Source organism: Pyxicephalus adspersus, chromosome 10 (assembly GCF_032062135.1).
Source record: "Pyxicephalus adspersus chromosome 10, UCB_Pads_2.0, whole genome shotgun sequence".
In the NCBI taxonomy this organism is placed as follows: domain Eukaryota; kingdom Metazoa; phylum Chordata; class Amphibia; order Anura; family Pyxicephalidae; genus Pyxicephalus; species Pyxicephalus adspersus.
The window spans coordinates 31,526,630-31,549,780 of record NC_092867.1 but is presented as its reverse complement, the minus strand read 5'-3'; the positions used below and the strand labels follow the sequence as shown (position 1 = coordinate 31,549,780).

Below are 23,151 nucleotides of genomic sequence, written 5' to 3'. Positions count from 1 at the left end.
CCAAGTTCTCGTAGGATAGTAACAATGTATTCCTATTATTAGAACTTGGCCATTATTTTATTTTTAATTTGCCCACTTATGTTTGTTTTAACATTCTTTTGAGTTTTACCACTCCAGCAAAGGACATGTTCACCGGATGGATTCTAAGCACTATAGTGCAGTGCTGTAAGTTAAATATTTTATATTTGATTGTCTTTAAATTGAAAGAAGCCTTTGTAGTGCATTTTTGTTTTTAGGAAGATGGGAGGAATCATTAGGAAAAGCAAGTGCAATGAGGTCAGTGGTAATGCCCTCAATGGATTGGGGGAGTGAAATTGGATTTCTGTTTGGGGAAGTAGGCCTGGAGAATCTGGCTTAGCCAAAAAATGCTTCACAACACTGAGTTGATTTTTATTGCCTTGGGAGCTCCTTCTGTTTCCTTAGTAAGAGATCTAAAAATACACATTACAAGTTTTCCTTATTATGAAATGAACAATGCCTTTCATGCTGGAATACATGTTTCTAGTGGTCAATAATAACTGTGTAATTTAATTTTTCCATAACCTTTTCTTGCCTAAGGAGCACCTATTCTGCTCTAAAATGTGGATCACAAGATCTGCCTTATGCCATCTCACAGCATTTTAAGTATGAACTCTCGGGACCCTTTACTATAAATATCTAGGCCCAAACGAGGGATCCTGTACTTTTCTGGACATCTAGTGTGCTGGATACAAAAGATGCCCAAGTCATTGCCTCAAGGTTTTCAGGCAAGTAGGGAGTGTCAGGCGTTTCTAACACACAGTCTTGGGTTGTCCTGTAAATTGCTGCAAGGAATGTTTTCTAATGCCACTTGCTTAGCAATAAAATTAATTTGTTTGGTTTTAAAACCACTTTAGTGGTCAAACTCTACCAAACAATAAATTTATCTAACGGAAGCATCAGGAGGGCGCAGAGGTGTCTTTTGCAGCTAACAAACCAGTTTCAAACATATTATACCTGTTCTGGCCATCTAAAAAGGTTTATTTTGGTATAGTTTCAGACCCAGCCCCTCTACATTTTATAATGTTGTTTAATTGGAATAGAAGGGACCCCGTTAAAGCAGTGCAAGTACTCTCTGATACTATTGTTTTTCTTACACAATCAGCACTGCTTTGTTGGTGACAGATAGTTTTCCTTGCGCATAGGATGGGACTCTTAGATAGAATTGGTAACTGTGGTCCTGAGTGATTACACACATTTTGTCATTGGTTATGGCTTATATGTATGTTTTTCTGCAGCTGGACCTGGAAAGCAGACCCCACAAAAAGTTTTTTTTTTTAATGTTTTTTAAAAAGCTGTTTATGAATAAAAACATTTCTTTCCTTACTATTGTCGTTTTTTTTTGTAAAGCTTTAAAAAGTAGAGAAAATCACAAATCGTAGTCTTTTGTGAAGCAAAATTTAAAAAACATTCTTTATAAATACCACAAAGGCTTTTCCTGACTTCCACCTCTTGCTGCTTTTGGTGGAATGTTGGCCAATGATAATAGAGTATGGTTCTTTCTTAGATAAATATAGCTTTATCTAAACTTTATCAAAACAGAAAAAAACGAAGTTAAGAGAGTAGGGGTTTTGTGTGATAATTAAAAGGAATAAAGTTTACCTTGTTGATGTTGAGCAGCCTGCTCCCATATCTGTGTGACTGCTGTTAAGAGATGGGGACACTGAAAGCCCGCCTAACAAAGGCTGGGTGGGCTTCAGGGTCGTCTGGGGATACTGGACATGTACCAATCAATCAATGGTTAGGAGCACATGGGAGGAGTGATTGATATTCAAGTTGAGCCTAGACTCCTCCCACCTGATTCTGCTGCCGGCTCAACACCCTGGATAACGGTGAGTAAAGGATGCCACAGGCATATATATCAGCCCTTGAACAGCGGATTGGCATGACCAGTGTTGGCATACCTGTCTCCCCGCCAGCCTAAGTCAGGCTAGCTAGGGATCAGATGGTGGCATTGAAGTGAAGTATGTGCCGGTGTAGAGGATAGTGTGTGTGAGAGGGGAAGAAAGTTCACAGCTCCGACCACATTAAACTGCAATCTAAGTTCAGCTACTGGAAATTTACATACCAAACAAACCAGTTACCTGAACATTAGCCCACATTCTCATGTCTATGTTCAGAGTTTTCTGTTACCTTTGAATAATGTTCTAAAACAAATATGTAAGAGTATGCAATTATACTATATTTTATTACAATTTTTTTTTTTGATATGTAATTTTGCCTCTCATAAGTCATTGTACTTTGCTCAATTGAATTTATACTTTATGTTCTCACGGTAGCATTTCATACGGTTTTCCCTGAGGAAGCCCACTGGGCAAAATGCCCTCAAGTAATGGTTGGAAAAAAACATTTCTTAGTGCTTTTCTTTTATTTTAACGATTTCAATTGGCAGCAAGATGTCTAGTACAGGCAGCTTGCCCCATGCATTGTGATTATACCAATGATGTCAGGTTTACAATGAGTATATCACAGTCATTATTAATATATTCACAGAACTGATGTGAATACATATATTATACTATTGTAAAAAAAAAAAGTTTTGTTTTAATGTTCTTTGATAAAAGTATATTTGTTTGCCACACAAAATCCTCGCAAATTGTTTTTTTTTTCTGTTTAGTGGAATGTTATACTGTTCTCAAACTTCTTTGCCATCATAAAAAATTTAGTTTCTCAAAACCCCACCAAGAATGGATTACTGACTGGTCAAGGCAAAACACATTTTAATTTTACTGAAGAGGGCATATCATATAAGGAAACACACGGTCATCATGGACCTAAAAGAATGTTACAACTCGCACCACTAACAGGTCTGTGGGGAATTAAGCCTAATACACTCACAAGAAGCAAAATTACCAAAGAACATTTGTTAATGTACATATAAACCTTCTTATATGCGCCAGTTGAATGGTCAACAGTATATTGACCAAATTGTCTTCCTGAACTATGTAATAGATTACATGCATTGAACAAGGCCAGTCATGCAGATAAATAATTTTCAACATGTTATGGACTAGTGGATAAGTTTTGCAGCAGGGGCCACTAGAATTGTTAATTGTATCTTTGTAAATTTAATATCCTAGAGTTTCCAAATAATTTAATGTTGACCTTTTTTGCAGTCAGACTTGAGAGAAATATGATGATGGATAAGGACAGATATGCATGAATGCCCCATCATGGTTTCCTAGCAGTCTCATCTAAGCTGAGAAACATTCGACCAATGTATGCTCATCTGTGTGGGATGGAGAGGCACATGGGCAGATTCTGATAGCACTGGGTAAATAAGGAACAATTACAGCCAGTTTTCCTAAGTCCAGCTTTAATGGGTAACCTGGATGTCATGTACACCATAAATTAATGTTCCCCTAACACATCAGGTAAATCTTTACATGGCTACACAATAAAAATTGGGTAGGTAGAGACTGGAGCCCTAAAAGATGCTGATTATTTTTATTCATTCCAGTAGTGGTATTGTAGTATTCTTAATTTTTTTTTTTTTAATGTCTCATTCTAATAGTGGTATTGAATTTTTTTATGTCAACAGAAGTCCAAAAACCAGGTGTTACATTCACGATTTGAATTGGATTCTTAAACAATTTCTTATCTTCTGTTGTCACTCAAAAAAAACCCCCCAGGAAGCCTTTCAGACAATAAACATTCATGGCATGCATTATTACGTGTACTTCACATGTGTTTTATAAGGGGTGTGAGTGAAACTGTTACCACCCAATAACCACAGAGCTGGTGCTTATAGCAATTTATCATTCTGCATAACTTCAAAATGCTGTATTTTTATCCAGCTGAATTGTTCACACAGAATGAGATTGGAGGCCTCCTTATCCATTGAAAACTTTTGTAAATTCTATCAGTCAAAAAATAGCCACCCTTTAAAACATGGGAGTTGCATGCTAAGAATTGCTATCCTATTTCAAAATGTGACAGGAGACCTGGTCACTCACCCAGTACACAAACAGAAAAACTTGATACATGAGCAGCTATGAAGCTTTGGGATGGCATCCACAGAACTAGCATGAAAACTTTTATTGAAATAACTAATCAAAAGCTTCCCTAAGGAAAAAAAGTAGATTTGTGTATTTATATAGAAGAAAAGTAAACTTTTCAATGATTATATACAAAAGTACAGGTTCTTGCATAAGAAAAAAAAAACGTGTTTCAACATTAGGGCAGTATAAACCCACAAACTCCTTAAAATTGCCCCAACATCATTTGTTGAACAGCCTTCTTCAGGCATGAGAAAGGGAAGGGGGTCATCTTCCTGAGACATTCATTGTTTCTGAAAAAAGAAAAACTTGTCTGAAGCATTACAGAAGGAAATGTGTTCCATTCACTTTAAATACATGCTCACAAGATGCTGCTGCTTGTGTAGAACCTTTGTATTAAGCATAGAGACATTTGATTATAAAAAAAAAAATTTATTCAAAGGTAATGTTTGCATTCAAACAAATGAAAATTTCTACAGTAACAATGTTCACTGTACTCACTAAAATTGTTTAAGATCAACTCTCTCGTACAAATTTCGTACAAGAGCTAAACACAAAAACATAACTAAAAAAAAACAAAGAAACAAACAACTTTCATCCACAAACTCCTCTAGACAAAATCTGTTCTAGTACATTCCACGCCATCCAGCTGTACCCATGCTATCGTGCTGCCCAAAGTAGCCCCCACTGTTTCCAGAATTGCCCCTACCTGCAAAGAGAATATTTAAATAAAGCGTTTTTAATGACATTGTAAAAAAAAAAGAGTGTAAACACCACAAACTATATATTAGGTACAGGAGTTATAGGCCACTGGACAAAACATGTCATTTTAGAAAACAAGTCTTAAAACCAGGAAGTCATGTTAAATTCAAAACACGCCTGATGGGCAATACAATCTAGAGTTGTCCAAGAGATGCAGACTTCATTCATACAATAAACTTGAAAGTGCCTTTCAGAACATACTTGGGATGTATGAGACGGAATAATAGACATAAGGGAGGAGGATGAAGGATTCATTAAAAGTTCGAGGAAAAGAGTGTCCAAGGATGTCCATAAGAAAAACAAATTAACGTAACTTCAGATTTGCTTAATACCATTAGCTGGGCAATGCCCCATCAAGTCACTCTAGCATCCAACTGCAAAATGATCCACTTCATACCAGTTCTCTACTACCTGGGAAAAACAGTTTCCAGAATGGAGGGTGCCTAGTCTGTTATTAGCAACATAGACTAAGCTCTTATTTCAGGAATAAGTCTAGTCCTGATTCTTCAGTGTATTTGCAACAGAAGCATTTCAAATTAACTTCAAAAAAGGTGCACAATTAGGTGGTCGGATGCATTTCTATTCTAAAGTTCTACCACTGTAGAAGAGCATAGGAAGAAAATGAATGAAGCTAAACCCATTGGTATTCTATCTCACTATTTTTATTTAGCACTGCTCTGTTGTTCAAACTTTGTCCCTTCCATCTAGAAGACAGCAGAATCCTGAAAAGGAACAAGGACAGGAGAGCAACATTGGGTTTAGTTCCACTCTAACCTGCTCATGTCTCTAAACATACTTTAATACTGAAAGCAACCTCTATTTCCAAATACTAGCTTGACTGAGATGTCGATGACTTAGGATTTATATATCTATTTATATATCTAAAACAGTGACATAAAACATATGTAAGATGTACTAACCATAGCCACCTAGACCATCTGGATTTGGATAACAACCGCTGTAGTTTCCTGTCATGCCCATTCTGCCAACTGCACCATAGCCTGTACCATCTGGATGTTACCAAAATGGAAAATACAATTATTGCAATTCACAACAGTTATACTGTAATAACCTTAAAAGAAAAACTAAATGAATACTACATACCTAGTGTGTCTCTGCCATAACATCCCAATCCAGTTCCCATGCCAGCACCACCCATTGCACCGCCCATGCCAGCACCACCACCAGCAGTTGAATTTAGGAATAACTCAATATACCGATGCTCTGAAAAAAAACAACAATACAGTTTGTCAGGACACAAAGCCATGATTAATAACAGGTAATGAATCTAATATTAAGTGTACATACGCATGTTGTTTTTATCTTTGGACATGGCTGCTACTGCATCTTCATGTGTTGCAAATTCCACATCAGCTTCTCCAGTGGCTCTTCCATCTGCCCCAATGTCAATATGTACTCTGATTGGTGTAAGAGGGGAGAAAAACTAAAGAGAAAAAAAAAATCCTTAATTATTCTTAGTTTCTGATGCATTATTCTTTAACAAGTTCAGTAAAATAAAATGGTGGCAACTGCATTTAAACAACCCTGTAAAAGGAAGATGCTTTAATTGCCTTGTCTGGCAGATGGAATCTATCTTTTTTGTTGCAAACTATTACGCCCTCCCTCTTCATATTTAGGTCAGATAATCCTAGATGTAATTCATGTCTTACAACAAGGTCAGCCTGAACCATGTCTGAAGATACAGCTAGGGATCTAACACACCCACAACCATCTCAAGATATGAAGATTCTTTAGGGCTGCACAGCAGAAAAAAAGTTTCCATGAATGAGCCAGATAGTAGATTCCTATACACATTGAGAAATTCAGTTCCATTTCCCCACATGGTAATTTTACAAAACACCCACCATATTATCTAGAAATATACACAGTAGAATGGTCCTGCGTGACTTCCAGTCCAGAACAAAAACATAATACTTACACTGGCAATGTCGCTTTCTGTTGCACGGAAAGGTAAGCCCCGCATATGAACAAAATGCCCGCTGTGAAAACCTGTGCCGCCATCAGCAGCTCCATGGTAACCCTGAGCCATTCCTAGGTATTTAGAGGAAAAAAAATCATCTATAAAATTATCTCATCTCACAGAGCAAATGTTTAAACTTTACATCCTAAAATTTAATTTATAGTGAGGTTTAACAAGAGGCTGTGCATATTTACAGTGGCTTCTGAATTACAAAAACACAGTGGCATTACCTATTTAGTAATTTTAATGCGCATGAACTGCCTCTCATCCTCCAGAGGCAAAGCCATCAAGCAGGGAAGGTAAAAAGTTATTATAAGAGTGCCCAGAAGTTTCAGGGCTTGGTGGTGCGGTACAAAGTTGTTGCACATGACGAGAAGCCTTACATGTTCGATACATGGCAAGCCATCTTTGTTTCAACCTATATATGACATTTAAGGTGACTACAGGGTATTTAATTTTTACTAATAAGTTTAGTATTCTCTCCAGTTCACTCAAGTGTCATTTTAAAAATGCCTTCATACGTAGGTATGCTCTGATCATCTTACTCAGACGATTAAAACAGATAAGGGGAAATATACCTCTATTTTCTCGAAGTCGATCATCAAAGCCATCTCCTCCAAAGCCATAGTTGTTATAACCACTGTACTCCTCAAATCCACCATAACCTAGAACGAATTACAATAACAGGTTTTATGAAACTTACATGACAAGGGAAAAAAAAAAAAAAAACACACCAACTATATAGCTCATAACAGGACTTACCACCCCCATAGCCTCCACCTCCCCGCATACGATCATACATGTTGCCACGACCAGCTCCGTAGTAGGCACCACGGCCACCCATCGGTCTATCATAGGGACCTGGGCGCTGTCCGCTTATCATTCTTCGTGGTGGATCATATGAAGATCTGATTTCACCTCTGCTACTTTTAAATATTTCAATGTATCTATGCAACCATTTTAAAAGAAAAAAGTCAGTATACATGTAAAATACCCAAAACCTATAAAAAAGTGGCTCCACAGAACAAACAAGAGCCATTCATATCAAGTTTTAGAAGCTCAGAAAATGGAAAGCTGATTCTTAAAGAAAGCATTCAAAGAGAAGAGATACCAATTTGCATTGTTATATTGACTGAACAAAAACAGGTATTTTTAAAAATCAAAACCCCCTCCCACCACCATGTAAGCCCAACAAAATAAAGTGAAAAAAAAAAAAGACAAAAAAATAAAATGAAAATAAAAAAGAAACAGAAAATCCGTCCCATTCTGTCCATCCCCACCTGTGCCCTATTCTTTCCTTGTGTTTCCCCAGAGCTTTTTCTGCTATCTCCTTTGAAGCAAACTGCACGAAGGCCTCCCCTGTGCTTCTCCCCTGGTAGTCCACCGTCAATGTTATCCCATTTGGCACGATTCTCAACCCTTTAACCCAAGGACAAATAACCCCGTCAAGGGGAACAGTGTTAACAGTGGCGGAAACAAACCCATCTTAACAATACTAACAACTTTAAATAAAAATCCCAATGGCCTAACAGTTCACAGTACAACTAAGGATTTATCCCACCACCCCGCAATGTTATCTACATTAACAAGAATTTTACCAGTATACAAATGTATGAATTCATAGTCTATGAGAACAAAAACCCAATAAACCAAAAAATACAAGTGGCCTACAGTAAAAACACAGCCATGAAACATTAACAGGATAATTCTGATTATGTCAGAGATGTTGAGATAAAACACTGCTTGCATTCTATATAATGAGACTGAAGCCAATGGCATTTAGCCATAAGGATGGAGTTCATTCATTTATGCTCCACAGCTGCTCAGCAAATGTTAACCCCAAATATCCTATGATTGGTCCTACAAGCAATTTCATTTGTAAATGTTACCAATAGCTGATTTTTTGAGGCAACTTGTATTTTAGACTTACAGGCCTTAAACAAGTCGAAGATTTAGATTAAAAAACCAAAAAAAAAAAAAAAAACAAAAAAGAAAAACAAAAAACAAAAATGAGACTATTTAGGCTATACGGTTATATTCCTGAATTCCCAGATTTAAAATTACAAATTTTATGGAGCTACAAGTACCTGAGAAAAACTGCACAATCTCTTCTTTGCTGCAGCCGAAGGGTAGCCCACGAAGCCTCACAGTTCCATCTGTGGAGGAATCTGCGTCGCCAGCATTACTGTGTTTTAAGACCCATTCCATTTCTGTGTTATTGGACTTGAAAACTGCAACAGTAGGATATGTAGTCAATCCACATGCACCTGAACAAAAGCATGATTATTCTACAGAACAGCCGAGAACAAGAGATGAGAAATACCTTACCTTCAATATATCTATGGCCCATATACTTCCGGTCTTTTTCTAGTGCCTTTTTAAGGTCTTCTTCTGTATCCAATACGATAAAGGCTTCTCCGCTAGGACGGCCTTCCTTGGACATTGTGAAATGAATACCACCAACTCCGTCGGCAATAGAGCAATCTGAAAAATTGAACAGCAAGTGTACGTTACTTGCAAGAACTTTTGAGGCTAGCAATAAACTTTAAAATACTGGCAAAGAATGATTATACAAAATGCAGAGCATGTTCATCTATATGTACAGATACTATATTGTCACAGCAACATAGTGATGGAAACATCCATCAGCTAAAATAACTCATGCAGAGAACATCTGATTCCCTTAGGGGATCAGGAAGGAATTTAATTTGCTCACCATGTTGTACCAAATTGTAGCAGGGATTTTTTTTTCTCTGGATCTACTATGTCCATAGGGTTTTATTTGGGATGTTTATTTCCCTAGTGGTTGAACTTGATGGACTGTCTTTTTTTTTCAACCTAACTATGTAAGGGTTAGGAACTGGCCCCAAAGTATGCAAGTGATGCTAACTGGGCCTCCTAGGTCACAACACATGGTGGCAGCAATAAATAAGCTCTTACCACAAATGCTGCTGCAGAACACCACAAAATTAGTAAACAAAAAAAAAATGAGGCTATACAAAAAGTATAAATCCATGGTTATAAGCAAAATTTGTTAGAGTTAGTAATTAATGTTTACGCACTCACTTATGTTGGAGAAATGGAGGCTGGCATTACATTTCTTCCAATGTCTCTAACCTTACTGAGCACTGATCGGTCTAATTCAATTGAAAAAGCACCAAATAAAACTTTTGCATGACGTTTTATTTTTTATTTCTTACTTTTGGATAAAGTTTTATTTCATCAGCCATTTTAATAGTTTGCTGAGGAACTCAAGCTTTTTCTGATGATGATGAATCAGGGTGAATGTTCAGGATATTACAAATTTTTTTTTACTAACCTGAAAAAAACTCCAAGACTTCTTCCTGTGTGCAGGACCATGGCAAGCCACGGACTCTCACGATGCATTCATCTGCCATGGTTTCTAACAAAAACAAAATGGTAGCAACCATTTTAATTAAAAAAAAAAAATGCAAAATGTAAAGGACTTCATGAGTGTAGTAAACCATATCAAAAGAGGATTAACAAAAAGCTTTTGCATTTTAAACCGCCTACAAGGAAGGAGTTCTTTACACCTTGGCTATAACAACTTCTAGAAGCCATTACACAAGACCTAAGGAACATCAGAGACTCCGGTATGCGGAATTTCAAAGAAGAAAAGTCAATACCTGTTACTGCCAAGAACACTGATAAGCATCTAGGTAAATAAACGGCAACATAATGAATGGAACTGCTCAAATTACATCTGAAGCAGCTTTAAAATGTCATTTATCAGAGGAAGAGGCTACACAATAATAATACTGCAATGTCTACTGGCTATAAAAGTATAATTAAAGTACCATAATACAAAATAAAGGATCAGGCAGGTGGGTATTGCAGAAAGGGACAGACGATGCCCCTTTTATACATCCTTTACCAGATTGTTGCAATAATAACTTGAAACAGAGCTGTGTATGTGCAGCATCAGCAATCCCAGCTTCACCTGCGTGTGACAGGAACGTAGGAACTCCATGGAGAAGTTCTATGACCCTGGCATGGCCAATAAAGATCATAGCTGGGCAGAAGAAAGATGGCAGCACCCAATGATAGAACATGGATAGGAGAGTGCTGCAGCCTTAAAAAGGACCTCAAAACTGCAAAAAAAAAAAAACTGCAAAAAAAAAAAAACTGCAAAAAAAAAAAAAACAATTCCGCAGGGCAGTCCAATCCATCGGGGGGTGCCTTGCATCGGGTCCTGCGTCATCCCTGCATCCGTCCCAGAGATGGCGCTCTGGGCACAACCATCTTCTCTTCTTCATCCTATGTCACCCGACCCAGGCGCAAGATCGGGTGACGTAGGATGAAAAAAAAAATTGCCAATCTAACTGCGCATGCGTGAGATCCGCAATTTTTTTTTTATTTATGCGAAAAAGGCTCCTTCTCTGCAAGCCTTAGATGCTCACCCAAGAGCCTCCTGGGATGTCTGACTGAGGTATCCCAGGAGGCTTTGCACGCCTATTTATTCTCGACCGCCTAGGCAATCGAAAATTATGGGGCGGTGCTGCACCCTTTGTAAAAAAAAACAAAACAAAAAAAACAGAATTTTTAGCTTACATTAAAGCGTTGTCTACCCTTTTATGTAAGGTGAAAATTCTGAGTTTATGTATGCTTTAAAGTGTAGGGACAGGTATAATCCCTTCCAGCTTTTTCTGCCATTTGTAACATTGGGACAAGAAGTGAAGGGGATTTTTCAGAGACAACAATAAGTTATATAGGCGTGGAACATTTCTACTCATTTCCTGTTCTGGGGAAACTCTGGGTCCTCCCTCCCTTACAGTAACAGGGGGGAGACAACCAGGAACCCTTCCGAGTATACTGAGCACAAGAAGTGAGCTATTCACAACAACAGGTGAAAAGAAAGGGAAAGATAACAAGTGTACATCTAAGGAGTGCCAAGCTGAGATATTTGACATTTTGGTGGTTTTAGGTCCCTGGTAATGTAGGTAGAGGAACAATAGTGGTTTGTTCAGTACAAAGCCAAGGGATTACAGAGAAGAGAATACACAGATCAAATATCTGCAGAACAGGATTCCAGCACATGTCAGGGTAAACACAAGGCAGGGCAACATATGGAAGTAATGGGGGATTCTATAGACTGAAGCACTACATGTGCAAGCCTGATGTACCCACCACACAGCCCTATACATCTATGAGCCCCTCACACATGCCATAAGCTTCACATTTGCACAGACCGCCATAGAAGTGTGTAGGTCTATACACAGCAGGCCATGCAGGAAGCTGGCGGAAGCAGAGTGAGGGCTCATCGAAGCGCCTCGGCTGCCCACACACACCTGAGTTCCGCCCCGCTGCAAAGATGTAGAAAAGGCCCCTCGGGGCCTCAGAAAGCGCCGTCTCCATTGTGTGACAAACATATACAACCACAAAATGGCGGCACAAACCCAAAATCACTAACAGCTACGAAAGTAATAGTAACTTTCAATATTCACCTCAGGTCCTGACCCGCCACAGAGCCCAGGCCGAGGTCCCACCGGAGCCACTAACCTGCAGCTACGAAGAGGTCAAGGCACACAATAGAGACGTCCATGCAGCCGGTGATACAATTCTATGAGCCGGGATCACTTACCTGATGTGTGAGAGGAAAGCAAGCGCGCGCTATGTAAGATTGGCGAGAGCCGGACACTCCTTTCATACACACACCACTCGTGGAGAGAGACGTACAACGTGGTGACGTCACTCCCGTTTCGTCTGATGAGCGGGAACTGGGGGAAGGAAGTGACGCCTCATATAGAAATGTGCTTCCTGTCCTCAGGGCAGCAGCCATGTTATTGGTGGGGTGTGCAATAATTTTTGCAGCTCCTCCTATAGTTTACAGTATATACTAATGAATGTGTGCCTGCTAATGGAAACAAACAATATCCTCATGAATAAAATTACTGTTTATGCACCATATGGGTCATTTTCATTATAATATTTCAATAAACAGTTACCAAGCTATTGCAACAGGAATGTAATGTTTTCAGAAAATGCAAATTTGTCACAAATGCTAACCCTAACACAGCAGCAACATGTCTAAATGCAAAATAGATGACTTCCACATAAAGCTCAGCTTAGAGCTTGGTACTATGGATGGTTTGCAGCTCCTGATTGCCCACTAACCCGGACCACTTGCAGAGTCTGCCAGTCTGGTGGTCTATCCAACCCACCGTTTAAACAAACACCTTTCCCGGTCCAATGCTGGAATGAAGGCAGCCAACTGTAGTATTGATTGTGAATTGTGCTAAAGCCTTCCACATTTTAGGGTTTCCGACTCTAAGAAAGGAAAATATAGGCCCTAATAAATCCTTTGCATGACAACCTTAAGCTCACCATATGCATTGCAATGTGATTGTTCAAACTCATTGGGATCATCCAATGAAGTCCGCCTTTCTGAAACTTTATAACATAGGGGAACCCTTAAAAAAAGTTTCAGGACTTCAGAGAACCCCTTCATTAATTACTATCCATGATATATTAGTATGCTGGTTAGTGGGTAGAATGTCACCCTTACAAATAGCCAAAAAGATCATTGGTGTCACTTAAACTGACCGGAGAGTTACAATCTGCTCTTTGCTCAAGGAACCCCTAGAAACATCTAGATTAACCCTAGTTGAGAAACACTGATCTAGATAGTGCCTGCCTGATTGTATTCACATTTATTGGATATTTTAGGATTGTTCTCGTATTACTTTGGTAAATCACCCTAACAAATATGGAGTGCGTAACACTACAACCACCAATAGCCTGTTATTGCAATCAGATTTTATTCTTACTTCCGCTTATATATTACACTCCAACAATTTACCATATTGGAAGATTTATCTTCATTTTGTCACTCTGGTGACAACTCTAAAATTGTATTCTTTTCCTTGAAGGCAACAAGGACTGAGGTATGACTATCTCCAGCAGATAGACAGCAATAAAAATGGTCAGGAAAATCCAGGCATTCCGTACGCTACCCATTACAGCCACTGTATGCAAGTTATGAATTTGTATAAAATATATGTGGTTTTTAAATAATTTGTTTTACAAGCAGCATGCCAGCTGAATGGCAGTAATGTGGAGGGCACAATATGCTTACAATAATCCATCGTCTCATTTTAATACAATAATTGCTTGCTGCATTCATTCATATTGTTGCTAATATTACCTTTGTAATAAGTTTGAATCCGAGCTTGCAAAAATGTACACCAATATGTTCCATGCTTTGAGCAGATTATGATCTCAGCTCATTGCAACCCAACTCACATTTACCGGGTCACCACCCTGCATCTAAACCATTTGCGGCTTCACTTACATAGAGTATTACCCTGTGAATGCAGCTCTTTGCAATCCCATTCATATATTAGAGAACCACCCTGTCCCTGAGCATATTGCACCCTTGTTTATATGAACTAGGAAACTATCTGATCCCTGAGCAGACTCACTCACTTATACCTGGAGCAGTACTCTTTAGTTGAGCCTATTTCAGCCTCAATCACGTGAATTTGGGGACTACATGATCTTAAAACCCATGCACGTGAGCACTACCGTCCCTGATGCCCTTGCAGCCTCTCCCACATATACTGGGGCTCTACCAGGTTTCTGAAGCTATTGCAGTCTCATTTGCATTGGAGCACTAACCATTCTCTGAACCCATTGTACAGGTGCATGGCAGTGAGGATGCACAGTACATAAGTCACAAGGGGCTGCAAGCCCCCCCTCTTTCCACAGCACTAAAAGCAGCACTAGAAACATTATATATTTCTCAGAATTAGATAATATACAACTGAGATCAATGGATGACTGGACAGAGTTTCGTTTGAAATAACACAGTAGCAAATCCTTTGCAAAATGAGAGACAATCTTATTCACTCTAAATATTCTCTGTCTTGTTTAATAAATCTCTTTTGAAATCTATAATCTGAAATAGTCCACATATCTCTAATACTGTATAGTATATAAAAATTTTACCTATAAATAGAAGTAAAGGTGTTATGTCACTGCAGTCTGAAAAATCATTACTGGGTATAAGTAATTGCAAATGACAGCTGTTACTCTTCTACACTGCTCTGATTTACTTTTATGAGACATTCATTGAAGAATATTACTTAATCATGAACATTTGCAGCAACAACGAAAATGATAACAGATCTTTTTCGTGTAATAATGTTTTTTTCTAGTGCTATTCTAAAACAACTGCCATGTTCTAAAACAATATTGCAGCACATGCTACTTGCCTTGTTGCTGTTGAATTTTCCAAGTGTTTGCTCCTTGGTAAAGATAATCCTCGTCGACATTTAATTTTATTCTTCATAACTGCAAAGGGCTTGGAGCCGATGAGCTTCCTTCCCAAAAATCGCCAGAAAAAAACAAAGAGTCCAAAATCAAAGTTGGTCTGTCTTTGTAGATTCCAAGTATCCAGCTGTAACTGTAATGTGGTTGCATATGGTGCAATGTTACAGTTCAAAATGGACAGAGAAGTGTCTTGCATGATCATGTGATCAGAGAAGTGGCTAATAACCAATAATGAAAAATTCTATGAAAACCAGTCCAACGAAATTTGATCTTTACAGAAGTAGTAGTACTGTGCCTAGGGCACATCATTTTTTTTCATAAATACAGGTTTAACTACAGTAAAAGAAGTCAAACTACATAGCTGCAGTCAAAATCTGTAAAAATCTTGCAAGTTTTGTACTTCTACAAAGTTTGAATTAGGTGTGAAATGTAAGGTTTAAATTCTTAGAATGAATTATTAGATCTCTGAGCTAATAATATTTCAAGATGTATAAATCACAATATGGAATACTGCAAGTTATCAGTCCATACTTTTATAATCTCTGAAACTAGCTTATTTTTTTACTGGTTTTTCTGGAGATCAGGGCCAAATACATTGCACTTATTTGTTCATCAAAAGTGCCTCAGGGCTGTATGGGTCAACAGCAACTCCTCCTTATTTGAGGAGGGGTGAATAGAGAAGTTGGAAAATTATATATATTTGCTATTGCTTGCTAACTTTTATTGGCAAGAAGAATCTGCAGTTGATCTCTTCTGACTTTTTCTACAAGCTAAGTGTAAATGGTCACACGACACGTGTTTTAGGACTACTTGGCAGGCATAGATACCCCAGTGCAGATTAACACTATCAGTATATAGACCTCACAATACATTAAAAAGCAATGACCATTGCTGAAATTCAGAACAGTGAAAGTGAATAGGAAAAAGTTTTCACACATGCAGTACAATATAGAACAGTCCCCCCCAATGTGACTGCTTGACAGACTTTCCGTTTACAACTCTTTAATCTCCATTAGGCCCCAGATGAATATATATAGGGATCTGCATTTGCATACAAAACATCCCTTGCTTTGTTTGACAAATTTGCTGTAAAAAATACAACTTTGAAGTGGCAAATTAAAAAATGTCCATATGCTTCAAGTTTAATTCAAACAGTTCTGCAAATCACGGTCCCAGTTCTTTAAACTCTTAAAAAAGATCTAAGCTCACTTTGTATCCTGCACAGTGGCGATATATGTGTTCAGCTCCAGGTACATTAAACCATATGTGCAGTTTAGAGGTTTTACTCCGATACAAGGTTTATTTTAAACTAACCAATTACTTACCAGAAACCATTTTATATTCCAAGACTAAGTTACCCACAATTATAGGACTATTCACTGTTATTGTCAAATTTCTTAAATTTAATAGTTTTCTAGTACAAAGCAGTTTAAATGTTAACATAATAGTTAATCAAACAAATGTTACAATATGGTATTGTCCTTTGGTATTGGGGTTTTTGAAGGGACAAGCATTATCTTCTAAAGGTACGTCTTCACCGCTTTTCCAGTTTTTTGAATTTCGCTTCTGCAAGAAAAAAAAATATGGAGATGTAATGAATGGTCTGGGGTAGATTTACAAAGTGGTGCACAAGGCTTTCCTTCAATTATTCCCCTTACCAATTGCAGCAGATATAAAAACACAGTTGTATATTTATGAAAAGGTGCTATGCTTTTTATATTAGTCATCAGAATAGCCTCTGCTATTATATCATTCATTGTTTTTGCAGGTTCATGAGACATTAGGAGGGAGGGGTGGGCTTCTACATACAGGTGTATATATATATCCTCACAAGAAATATTTGCTTCTGCTTCCTTTTGCTTTATTACATATGCCAAACACATTGTTTTGTTATCTGTTTGAGAAGTGAAAAAACACCAGCTTACCATGGGGACAATGCTGTCCACTTTTGTGAAATACAAATCCTGACACCACCCACCCATTTGACATACAGTACAAGTAAAGGTGCGTACACACTTCCAATTTTTATCGTTCCAATCGAACGACGAACGATCGATTGGGCAAAAAATCGTTCGTAAAAAAGTAACCAACGACGCCGACGAACGAGGAAAGTCGCTGGAAACGAACGACCGGACCGACGGATCGGATTGGACGACGATCGTTGACCATCGTTCGTGTGTACGGTCGTTCGTTGATCGTCCATGTTCAGAGCATGCGTGATGAACGAACGTCCGTCACTTTCCTGTCGTGCACATAGTTCCTCTATCGCTCAAACGATCGTATCTATTGTGTGTACAATATCTACCAACGATCGTGTCGTTATCTCTATGTGCAGGATCGGTGCTATACGATCGTTCTTACATATCTTGCACGAACGTTCGTCGTTCGTTTTCCAAAGATAATAATTGGAAGTGTGTATGTAGCTTAAGTGTTGTCTTTATAGGACTGGAAATGCATTGATGCCAGAATCCCCAGGTGAAAATTAAGATCAAAGAGCATAAAAATCACACCCAAGAACTGTTGCAATATATTACATTTGTTATTAGGCTTAGATTCACAACACTAACAGTACCTTGGGTTTAGCCTGAGTCTAGTTCAAGGATTGGCTAGGTAGTAATGCATGGATCAGGATGACATTAAAAACAAAATCAGCATAGAAAGATCCCATACATGTATTCCAAAAGGTTCTCCTAAAGCCTAATCCTTTGCCATAGACCTTACAATTAGCAGCTTTGTTCAGCAATGTCAAATCAATGAGGATGTAAGAACAAAGTTATTTGACAGAGTTGGCAGGGTTTAAATGAATACTCCCTGAATGGGAGCGGTATTGGGGAGGGTTACAGTGAAATATAGATAAAAAGCAATGGACATTTCAATATTTACACAGTTTCCAGAACAACAGGTAAGGACAATGAGGGCAATGTTTTAGTGACAACTAATAAAAGATAATTCCTCTTACTTCCTTACATGTCCAGAGCAGGAAGTAAAGTAAAATCACCCAACAGATCACAGGCAGAAATACTCTATCAAAAGCTAAAAAGGAAGTGAGCATTGAACACATGACAGCTCTGAATTTTTTAAACACTTTTATAAAATACCTAATAAACCGGGAGAGTGAAATAAGAGAAGTTTTTTTTTGTCCTCAAAAATTACCACTTCTGTTATTTATGTTTCCGATCATACCTAATCGTTTTGAATATGCATCAAGTTTATAAGCTGCATTTTCCAAAGCTGCCACTTGTTCTTCTATCTGATTTATTTGTTCAAGATATGGCTGAAGGCTTGCATCTGTAAAACAAGGAAAAATGTTATTTATTGTGATTAAAAACCAAAACATTACTCTTTGTGTAAAAGCCATATTTTGGGAAAATACAACAAAATAAAAATGGAAATATAACTTGATTTGTTTACATTAAGAGAGGTAACCCAGGTCCATATACAACAGTGTTATCACATGTATAGGCAGGTGTACAAATACAGACTGACCAGCTCAGGTATAACAGCAGCCTTTTCAAGGTGACACACTGGTGCAGAGTGCTAATATTACAAGCCTTGATATTCTGATCGTATCTTTATGTTTGGTAAATATGAGTAAGTGCTTGGTCCCTGTGTTCTGGAAAGTGTACTTACACTTTTTGTTCAAGTCTTTAAGATTCCGGCTGATATTTGCAGCAATGTCTTTCATTTCCATATACTTCAGGCAAGTAAGTTTATTCATATTTTCAAGAAGTTTGTAGTCTTCACTGGTGGCTGAAAAAATATTTATATATATGAAATAAGTTGAGCTTTGACCAATAAACAATGAATCAGAGATGTATCAGGCATGGTGGAAAATATTAGCAGTAGGGCATCTAATGTCTCAATGGATTAAAAAGGTGAATAAAAACTATTCTTCAGCTACTGTAGCTCTTCAAGAATGCAAAATTGGCATAAATGTTTGCAATCCACTTTACAAGCACAGGTTCATTTAAAAAAAAATAAAAAAATAAATGTATGTAAGCATTTTGTTTAGTGTCAGTGTGTGCTTGTAAGCCTATATATCTGTATTTGAAATGATATGCTTACTTATGGGCAAAATACAGGAATACACACACAGTAAGTGGGTCATAAAATATGTGCTCAAAGCAGCAAAAGAAAAAAAAATAGCGGGTCTATGGAGAATTACACAAATAGAAACCTATTAGTTTTATCCCAGTGGATACATCACTGATTCACTTTAAACTGCCCCCACACATTGGTCCTGATTTATTAAAGCTCTCCAAGGCTGGAGAGAATACAGTTTCATCAGTGAAGCTGGGTGATCCAGGAAACCTGGAATGGATTTCCTAAAAGTAATTTGTTAGCAAATGTTTTCAATCCTGGACCAGGTCCATTCCAGGTTTGCTGGATAACCCATCTTCACTGATGAAGCTGTATTCTTTCCAGCCTTGGAGAGCTTTATTAAATCAGCCCCACTGTATGATGGTTTCCTAAAATATCTGCCTTTTATCAGTAACAGATACCAGTGTTTTGTTTTCTTGTGGGACTTCAGAGTACACCTTACTGCCAACAATAGGAGAAAGAAATAGTGATAGAAAAAACTTTCTTACCCAGTACCGTCAACTGATAAAAACAACACCATGTGCATGATGCAAGAATGTGAACATGTGTATTAAAAGGAAAAGGGTTTTCACATTGCATCTGATTATTGCAAATTATTTTTCTAATGATCCCAAGTTTTTTAGGCATAGGAAATTGAGTATTAGAAAAAGTTTGTAAAAGTGTCATTTTTGTATGCGTACATGTGTAACAAACTGCTAGGAAGTTTACAGTTCAATACATGTTATTATCACTACACCCCAATTTACAGCCATGTATGAGCACATCCCAAGCATTCTCCAGCAGAAGATCTGCCTGCGCCATTATTATTATTACGGAGTCTTAATCGGATAGACATAAGCTATACGATTTGCTCAATGTTGTTTTCAACTTTGAGATTGCTGTTATGACGTTAAGACTCTTTGAACATGATCATAGGAATCAACAAGTATCAAACTTCTATATACATCTTGCCTAAATATTAGAAATAGGTACGATTTTAATTTTTTTTGTTATTGATTTTAGGTTTTTGTAACTTGGGTTATATTGCAAACAGTATAGCTAACTGTAGACAGCCTGCAAGAGGCAAAAGCTTAATGATTCTCTTAGAAAGAGTATGCCCCCCCTTTTTTTATAACCCATACCACTCTATTTTAAACCGTTTGTTGGGGAAACATCACCCAGGGAGAAAATACAATAATCAAATCACAATCTGTATTTCTACACTTCCTAAACCCTTGGGGGTTGGTATCAGCAGTTTCAACTTGGTAGGACTTTTCAAATGGTAATTTTCATGCATTTATTCAAAGCAGCTCCAATTTTAAAAATAATATAAACTTGTCACCTCCCTCTGCTAGGACAAACCCATATTTACATAATAATACCTTGCCCTTAGAGTGAAAACAAATAAAGAATCAGAATAACATTTTGCAAGGCAATTATATTCCACTTACCTACCAATTCACCAGTGAGATAACATGACATTTTACTAAACATATCCCTGCAGAGCTCATTGATATCGGCTTCTGGTGGCTCAACCGCTTCTTCTGCTGTCTCAACCAAAGAATCATCTGCAGTTAATATTAAATTTAAAAAAATAATGAAATATAAATTTAACTTTAGTAGGAATTACTGATGTGCATTTCTTCATTCAATACGCCTCCCACCCCAATAAAAGACACTTTGAGGTCTACATAATTATATATTACTTAGTTTAGCCCTGCTGAGGATTAAAACAAAGTATGAGATGCATTGCGTGTTCACTATAGTAAAGAATTGGACAGGTCAATGATGGCTTTTTCTAAAGAATACATGCATTAAAACACCAATGTTACCTTATTTACTATACCCAGTACTGAATATTTATTTAAGAAACTGTGTCACATCTCTTTTCAAGAAAAGTAACTTTTTGAAAGCTCACCCCCTCAACCCACTGATTTGCAACCTCCATGCACTCCCTCATTATTCCTTTGGAACCAATATCATATCCTATCGCAAGATACCTGGTTTCAGGATGGAGGTAATATGTTTCATCAATTCTGGAAGCACCAAGAAACTACTAACTACTGAGGTCTCCCAAAGTGGCAATGGAGCGGTAGAGGGAAATCAGTTGTTGAACTTGGAAGTGATTCTTTAACTTTGTTCGGACTTATTAAAGTGACAGGTTCTCATTAAAAACTAAAGGGCAGTGATCCCATACCTTTTGGACGTCACAGACAACTACATTTAAGGACGCAAGCTGTGTGTCACTCAAAGGGGAGGAAACTTCCCCTAGAGCGTCATGATGCCAGAACCTGCCTACTCTCCCTTTGCAGGTCTGAGATGCCGCCTGTCCTGCATATGGAAAACATGGTCTGCGGCTTTGGCCCGTGTGCCCTCCCAAGTGGGGCCCTTCTACTGACACCGCTGGGGGGTGCACCAGCCAGAGCCGCAGACCACCGCTGGTCTCTGTGCTCTCCGGAACAAGGTTTGGGGACCCATGCTATAAGGTATTAATAAAATATTCACCCTGAGATGTAGGTGCCTGAGATGCTGCAGGAGCTGCTGTTTGCTCATCAGATGGTAGTTTTTCAGCACTTTCCAGTTCTGCCATACCAACAACTGTCACAGCCTTTCAGTTGTAAAATCGTGGTAAAATACCTGCTGCACAAAAAAAAAATGGTAATGGTTTACAAATCCATACCCAAGACAACCAAGACCTGCAAGTGTTACAACGTATGTTTTTACAATACATTTTGCAACATATACAGCATAGCGTGGCCATTAAAATATATAGTACATGGCCCAGGACATTATAATAATAAACAAGACCCTAGACATTTATGAGCCTGGGTGATCCAGCTAATCTAGAAAAGATTTCTTAAAAGTCATTTGCTATTTGTTAGAAATTGTTTTCATTTCATCACATCCATTCCCGGTTTGCTGGATCACCCAGATTCACTAACTAAAGTGTATCCTCTCCAGCCATGGAGAGCTTTAGTAAATCAGATGTTAAAATTTGAAAATACACAAATACCTCAATACCCAAATCTTTATTATACATCAAAACCTAATCATATCATCATTACCAAATTCATGTAATTTTAAAAGTTGTTCTAATTATTTTTAAATCTACAGCCATCATAGAACACAAGGTGCTGATGTTAAGTAGTTTCTTCCTGTTGTAGGATGACAGCTGTTTAATAGTTGTGATTCTTTGTGGTCACCCTGATCTTGGGGGAAATAACAAGAGGTCATACCACAGTGCAGGCAATGCCCACCGACTTTGTGATCAGGAAGCCAATCCAGAGCCATGATGTGCAGCTGATGACTGAGGCATTGCATGTGGACAAGCAAGAGATCAGCAGCAATGCAATACAAAAAACAATATTTAATAATGTACAGTGCTGCGTAAAATGTTGGCACTATATAAATCCTGTTTAATAATAATAATTAGGATAGGATAGTCATTGCTTTAGCAATCCAAAGGTTGTACTTTAGGGAGATGCTGAGTGATGTGACAGTACAGATCTCTGCACAGGACAATACAAAGCTCTGTACCCTCTCCTAGATTGTAAGCTCCTCGGGTTAGGGTCCTTTCCTCCTCCTGTGTCACTGTCTGTCATTTGCAACCCCTATTTAATGTACAGCGCTGCATAATATGTTGGTGCTATATAAATCCTGTTTAATAAAATACCCTGCACATAATAGAGTCCCTGTGACTGTCACCCAGAATCCAGCCCAGAATGAATGGTGATTGTCTAATGCACACTATATAAGCCCTGCCAGGGTGATCACACACATACCAACCAGTCCTCCTAATATTTCTTGCAGCATACAGCCCACCCACCTCTTCTATACAAATCCCTAATGCTGCAGAGTGCTCACCTCTTCTCACACTTCCTGCTTGTGATGGTGGGGTCACATGATACCACATGACATTTCCTAATTAAGAGAGAGCACAGCTCTGATTGGACGTTATATGACCCCACCACAGATATCATACACAGTGCAATGTAATAATAAAAACCTATGTTATCTGTA

The 23,151-nt window shown here is 38.0% G+C and overlaps 2 protein-coding genes across 5 annotated transcripts; both read right to left on the bottom strand.

Annotated features, from left to right (window-relative positions):
* Positions 1-3,317: 3,317 nt before the first annotated feature.
* HNRNPH3 (heterogeneous nuclear ribonucleoprotein H3) lies at positions 3,318-12,489 on the bottom strand. 4 transcript variants are annotated; one of them, XM_072423255.1, is made up of 12 exons: positions 12,362-12,489; positions 10,079-10,162; positions 9,088-9,243; positions 8,847-8,990; positions 8,040-8,178; positions 7,522-7,706; positions 7,338-7,424; positions 6,718-6,830; positions 6,087-6,222; positions 5,883-6,002; positions 5,699-5,788; positions 3,318-4,309 (listed from the first exon to the last, which is right to left on the bottom strand). In XM_072423255.1, exons 2-12 carry the CDS (start codon positions 10,155-10,157, stop codon positions 4,284-4,286), a joined length of 1,275 nt encoding a protein of 424 aa, XP_072279356.1. In that variant the 5' UTR covers positions 10,158-10,162; positions 12,362-12,489; the 3' UTR covers positions 3,318-4,283. The 4 variants fall into 4 exon arrangements, with proteins under 4 accessions (XP_072279356.1, XP_072279355.1, XP_072279357.1 ...); XM_072423254.1 differs by lacking the exon at positions 3,318-4,309 and adding an exon at positions 4,428-4,725; XM_072423256.1 differs by lacking the exon at positions 3,318-4,309 and adding an exon at positions 4,428-4,725 and having other exon boundaries at positions 9,088-9,251; positions 10,086-10,162; positions 12,362-12,422.
* A 3,944-nt stretch (positions 12,490-16,433) lies between these two features.
* BLOC1S2 (biogenesis of lysosomal organelles complex 1 subunit 2) lies at positions 16,434-23,115 on the bottom strand. Its single transcript, XM_072425105.1, has 6 exons — positions 22,996-23,115; positions 21,637-21,771; positions 20,583-20,699; positions 18,682-18,801; positions 18,235-18,339; positions 16,434-16,617 (listed from the first exon to the last, which is right to left on the bottom strand). Exons 2-6 carry the CDS (start codon positions 21,719-21,721, stop codon positions 16,586-16,588), a joined length of 459 nt encoding a protein of 152 aa, XP_072281206.1. The 5' UTR covers positions 21,722-21,771; positions 22,996-23,115; the 3' UTR covers positions 16,434-16,585.
* Between the last annotated feature and the right edge of the window lie 36 nt (positions 23,116-23,151).